General features: G+C 44.9%; 1 protein-coding gene across 2 annotated transcripts; it reads right to left on the bottom strand.

Annotated features, from left to right (window-relative positions):
• Positions 1 to 1057: 1057 nt before the first annotated feature.
• Positions 1058 to 4002, bottom strand: ATP5MC1 (ATP synthase membrane subunit c locus 1). 2 transcript variants are annotated; one of them, XM_051994744.1, is made up of 5 exons: positions 3827 to 4002; positions 2898 to 2949; positions 2032 to 2112; positions 1661 to 1839; positions 1058 to 1278 (listed from the first exon to the last, which is right to left on the bottom strand). In XM_051994744.1, exons 1-5 carry the CDS (start codon positions 3985 to 3987, stop codon positions 1164 to 1166), a joined length of 588 nt encoding a protein of 195 aa, XP_051850704.1. In that variant the 5' UTR covers positions 3988 to 4002; the 3' UTR covers positions 1058 to 1163. The 2 variants fall into 2 exon arrangements, with proteins under 2 accessions (XP_051850704.1, XP_051850705.1); XM_051994745.1 differs by having other exon boundaries at positions 3913 to 3954.
• Positions 4003 to 6060: the final 2058 nt, after the last annotated feature.

Here is a 6060-nt window from a genome sequence, read left to right as displayed (position 1 = left end):
TTAGTTTCCTTATTTGTAAAAACCAGGAGGTTGCACAAAGCAGACTCTTTAGTCCCATCTAGCTTTCTGTGATGCAACATAAGGGCTCACTCCTGTAATTCCAGTTGCACGGGAGGTGGAAGTTGGGGATCTCCTGAGCTCAGGTGTTCTGGGCTGCAGTGGACTATGCCCACCAGGCATCTGCACTGTTTGGCATTAATATAGAATCCCCAGGAGGAGGAGCCAACAGGTTGCCTAAGGAGTGGCAAATCCATCTCCAAGATAGTAATAAGCAGGTCAAAGGTTCTAGGCACCGACCCATGAATAGCACCTGAATTTCCTGATTGGGCAAGAAAATGAGGCCCTGTCTTTAAAAAAAAAAAGAAAGTAGCTACAGTATAGCTAGGGGAACTAAGCTGTCAAAAAGAACCACATTGAATTGGTTCTTCACCTCAACTGAAAGTTGTAAGTACTGTGTTTACAAGGGCTTTTGCTCTAAAACCCGGGATCTGGTTTTAACTCTTAACTATGAAAATCTCCTTGTAAAAACCTTCTGGACTAGTTTCCTCATAGGGGATAGAACAGAAGGAACCTCAAAGGCTATCACTTTCTTTTACAGAGGCTCAGAGATTCAAAGTGCTCCAAGTCAGAGCTGGATGCAAGTCTACCCACAATAGAATTTGTTCTCAGTCAGTGTGTCCGTCCCTCCATTCTTGTTGCTATAAGGCAGCAGCAAAATGTTGCTTTTAGGTAAAGGTGCTCTGGTGCCCAGCATAATGTGCTACTGTCTACCATTCCTGTTGGGTAGGGCCATCTCTACCCAGGTGGCACTGTGGATAGAATGCCCAGCCTGGACTAAGAAAAGACCTGAGCAAGTCACTTAACACCATTTGCCTCAGTTTCCACATCTGTAAAATGAACTGGAGAAATAGCAATCATTTCAATATATTTGCCAAGAAAATCTCCCAAAGGGGTCACAAAGTCAGATACTACTGAAAATACTGGAACAACAAAATCTTCACCCATCCTTCCTTTCTCCCCATTAGGGTCCCCCAAAGCACTGGGCTTAGCCATGTGATTTAGAGAAACATGGTGTTTAATGTTAAAGCTCGGAACACTCCAGTAAAGGGCTTGGGGCTGGAGTCAAAGCAGCAGGATGGAGACAGGTGACCCTCCACAGAGCCTCACATGGCGAAGAGGATGAGGAAGGCTACCATCAAACAGAAGAGCCCCATAGCTTCAGATAGGGCAAAGCCCAGGATGGCGTAGGAGAAGAGCTGCTGCTTGAGAGATGGGTTCCTGCAAGAAATAGTGAAAGAGACAACAGTTGCCGCTTAGGTTATGAACTAGGGGAATGGGAGTGGGGGTGGGGGTGGGGGTTCCTGTGAGTTATATAAATGAAAGGGCGCTTCCCTGGACGAGTTATCCTGATGGGAGAAGAGCAAGTCATAAGAAGTCAGTCCCCTGTAATCACAGCAAGTGACTACTGGGGCTGACTAATACAGGATGCTGTGTGGTACACATTAGAGATTGTCCCATAAATTCTTGATCAAAAATAATTGGGAAAACTGGAACAAGGAGGCTACTGAGGTCACCCATTTTACCTGTCTCTCTTTTTTAATGGAAAGGCTAGCAGGATCAAGGACAAAAATTTTTCAGTGCTATCCTTACTTCTACCTACCTGGCATAGCCGATGATTAAACTGCCAAACACTGTCCCGATTCCTGCCCCTGAGCCAGCCACACCAACAGTGGCAGCCCCAGCCCCAATGAACTTGGCAGCTGTGTCAATATCTCGGGAAACGGCGCTGGTCTGGAACTCCCGACGGGCCACCTGAAGCGGGGTACTGCTAGAAGTAGGCTGGAAAGAGAACGGATTCACAAACTGTTAAGACATGCTTGGCAATAGATTCCCCAACCCAGGTGTAAAGCTAAACCCTGGTTGGCAATTTGTTCTACGTACAATGATAAAGGCCCACAGGAAACTATGTTCAAGTTTAATAGTAATTCAGCAACTTGTTTCCAGTTCTGGAGAAGACCCTTACTTTCTTACCTGTTCAAAACAACGGATCTCTGACCTATTCAGGACAGATGCAGATAAAGGCCTGACCAGACCCCTGGTACAGCAGCGGATCTGCAAAATCCAATAGAGATATATATATATATATATATATATATATATATATATATATATATATATATATATATATATATATAAACTTAAAAAAAAAAAACAAACACAAAACAAACCTGCCAATTACTGAGCCCTTAAATCAAGGTTAAGTTCCATGTCTGTACAATTCACAGAAAGCCTACAAAATCAACTAGCTCATCTCCTTCCTCAAAAATTAATATTCTCTCTTAAACAGTTTAGAAAGCCATACTATGTCCTAGGAACCTTTGCCTATTTATCAATAAGGCCCTTTAACACTCACATTAATGGGTGCATACTTATCTGGTATACAAGGAGTCTAGTCAATGACAGAAGACATTGATACTCAAGTCAGCTCAAGAGTCCCCACAATGGAGAAGGCCAGTCCTGCTAAGACTCAGTGCTCCACTTCCAAGACAGAGATTTATTTGGGAGGTTGCTCACCCCCGAGTCAAAGGAGAGTAACTTCTATCTACTTCACAGTCTCCTTCCCTCATTCACTGGAGAAGACCCCCAAAAGTCATTGATCTTCTGATCACATCCAAGGCTAAAAAGAAATCCACTTTAAGTCATCTACTTTTTTGAATTATCTAAGATCCTGCTTGCTTGTATTTGACCAAATAATCAAAGATTGGCTTTTCTATACTCCACCTCTACTTTCTGAGCTCTCATATAGATTGCTGTTATTCCATCTTTTCAATTGATCTGTTTTACATGGATGGCACTGCCAGGTTAATAGTGCAAAGTACCCAGGAGGCAATACTTACCAGGGCTGGAGAAATGAGGAGAGCCCCCGTGGTCTGCATTCTGCTCTGTATGCTAACGGAGAGAAAAATAACACACCTCAAGGTAACAGCACTGGCCTTCCATACACCAGCTTCAGAAGCAGCCTCCCTCTTCACCTGTACTTCCTCTCAAAGTAGGAACCATACATATCCCAACCCTCATCCTGCGCCCTTTTGCCCTTCCTCAAGCACAGGAAGGGATAAGGGCAGGGAATTAGAGGTCAGTGGAGCAGATTCGGCATCCCTCCTCCCACCCAGTGCACTTGGGGTAAGGTCATTGAGGGTGACATGGAAACCAATCCCCCTGGCTCCCATGGAGACGTGAGACAGGCTGGGGGTCCCAGGTCGCCAGTGCTGTTCACAGAACCATAAGATTCTGTCTGATGAAAGCCCCTCACTTTAAAGAGGAGAAACGTGAAGCCCAGAGGAATAGAGAGACTTGTCCCCGCACCGGGAAACAAGACTGAAATAAAACCCAAGTCTTGAGATCTAGAGATGACCGCAAGGGACTTTTAGAGGTCACCTAGTCTAGTTCAGTCTGCTTGTTTTGGAGAGGACCAGAGAGGTTGTGTCGAGCCCAAGGTCACACAGCAGTTAACGAGCATATGTGGAAATTGAAGGCAGCTCCTCTGGCTTCCAACTCTAGGGCTTTAGCCATTCCCCCACACTGCCCACGGAGGGGAGACCATGGCAGCAGCAACGTGCGCCTCTGCTGTACCAGCCGCCTGCTCGCTTCTCCTCGCTGCCCATGGCGTTGTGAAGCCCGCTTTTGCGCCCCCCTGGCCCGGGAAGCCATTCCACCCAGTGCCGCACGGTTCCCGTTCCATGCTCTGGAATCCCGTAAGCGGCATATGTAAGGAATAGCCGACCCCCCAGCTGCCGCCTGCGCGCGAGCCCCCAGCCCCGGTCACCTGTGCCCCGCGCTCCTTCCTGCTGCCCTGCTCCCCAAAAGCCCGGCCCGCCGCAGCCGTCGGTAGCTCCGCTCAAGGTGACTCACCTCCCGGCTTGAGCGCTTCTCTGCCCCTGAGCCCCGCTCCTCTACCCACGTGTCCCGCGGTTCCTCAGCTCTCATTGGCTGCCGCCCCAGCCCACCCTTTCCCCTCTGGGATCCGTCAACCGACTCGATGCGTCTATTGGCTCTTCGTCGGGCGGCTTCTTCGTCCTTTATTGGATCTTTCCAGCGAGTCCCGCCTCTCTGCGGCCCGGGGCAGGGGGTGGGGTCTTCCTCTAGCACTCGGCTTCCGATTGGTGGAACTTCCTAAATGCTCCGACCATAGAGTGAGAAGGATTCGGTGGTTCCATAATCTTTTGCACAAAATGGCTGCCAAGATGGGAGCCGAGAAAAAGACGGGAGATGGCCTTTGCGTAGGGACGTCACTTGTCCTTGGAAAGGAGGCTTCCCGTCAGCCTGTGTGGGCGTGTTGCCTCTTGGGATCTGTAGTCGTCTTATGGCCCCAAAGAAGACTGGGACTTGTGGTTCTTTGCTCTGACCAGCTTCCGGAGCCTGCTTTGGAGCCTTTTTCCCAAGCTTGGTTGAATGGATGCCAGGTACAGAGAGAGTAGTGTTGCAAAATGGTTAGCCTGCCACCTTTGAGGTCAAAAAGAAATGGGGTTAAGTTTTATCTCTCGGGCTACCTGTGTGAACCTAAGAAGCATATTTTTACATGGAACTTTTTTTTGATAACATATCCCTATCAGCAAAATATTTTTCAATATGCATCTTCAATATTTGTAAATTTAATTGATGCACAGCTTTAGAGACATCTGCCTCCTAAATGTTCTTATTTGTGTTGACCTGTGGTAGAACCTTCTGCGCTGAAGCAGACGGTGGCACTAGAACGGAGTGAAGTAAGAAATTGAGGATTTTAATGGATTCAGCAAGAAGGAATGTGCATTCCGAGGATGGGGCTCAAGGCAGGGAAATGGGAAATGAATTGTCCTGGGTAGAAAAGAGTAAGAAGACCAGTGTGACGGGACCGGGCGGTTGGTGATGGAAAATGATGTGTGATGATTGGTCAACAAACATTTATTTGTTTTGTTAGGAGAGTTTGTTTTTTTCAATAGTATTTTATTTTTCCAAATACATGTAAAAATAATTTTCAATATTCACCTTTGTAAGAGTTTGTGTTCCAATTTTTTCCCTTCCTTTCCCCCTCCTCCAAATCAGCAAGCAATCTGTTGTAGGTTAAATATCTTTTTAATGTATACACATATTTGTCATATTGTGCAAGAAAAACATAAGACCAAAAGGGCAAAAAAAACCGAGAAATAAACAAAAACTGTGAAAATACTATGCTTTGATCCACATTCAGTCTCCATAGTTGTCTCTCTGGATGCAGATGGCTCTGCCCATCATAAGTTTATTGGAACTGCCTTGGATCACCTCATTGTTGAAAGAGCCAAGTCCATCATAGGGGATCATCACATAATCTTGTTGCTGTGTACAATATTCTCTTGATTTTACTCATTTCATTTAGCATCAGTTCATGTAAGTCTTTCCAAGCTTTTCTGAAATCAGCCTTCTCATCATTTCTTGTAGAACAGTAATTTTTTTTATGCTTATATATCATATCTTATTCAGCCATTCTCCAACTGATCAATATTTACTCCGTTTCCAGTTGTTGCCACTATAAAAAGGACTGCTACAAACATTTTTGCACATATGGGTCTTTTTCCTTTTTTTATGATCTTGCTGGGATACAGACCAGTAGAGACACTGTTGGATCAAAGCGTATGCACAGTTTGATAACTTTTTGAGCATAGTTTCTAATTGCTCTCCACAATGTTTGGATCAGTTCACAACTCCACCATAATGCCTTAGTGTTCCACTTTTCCCATATCCCTTCCTACATCTGTCATTATATTTTCGTATCATAGCCAATCTGACAGGTGTGAAGTAACACCTCAGAGTTATCTTAATTTGCATTTCTCTAATCAATAGTGATTTAGAGCATTTTTAAAAATGATTAGAAATGACTTTAAATCCTTCGTCTGAAAATTGTCTTTTCATATTTTTTGATCATTTATCAACTGAGGAATAACTTTTATTTTTATAAATTTGAGTCAGTTCTCTGTATATTTTAGAAATGAGTCTCTTATCAGAAACACTGGCTGTAAATTTTTCCCCAAGTTTTCTGCTTCCTTC

This window comes from Antechinus flavipes, chromosome 4, assembly GCF_016432865.1.
Source record: "Antechinus flavipes isolate AdamAnt ecotype Samford, QLD, Australia chromosome 4, AdamAnt_v2, whole genome shotgun sequence".
Taxonomy (NCBI): Eukaryota; Metazoa; Chordata; class Mammalia; order Dasyuromorphia; family Dasyuridae; genus Antechinus; species Antechinus flavipes.
This window is presented reverse-complemented; position numbering and strand designations above follow the sequence as displayed.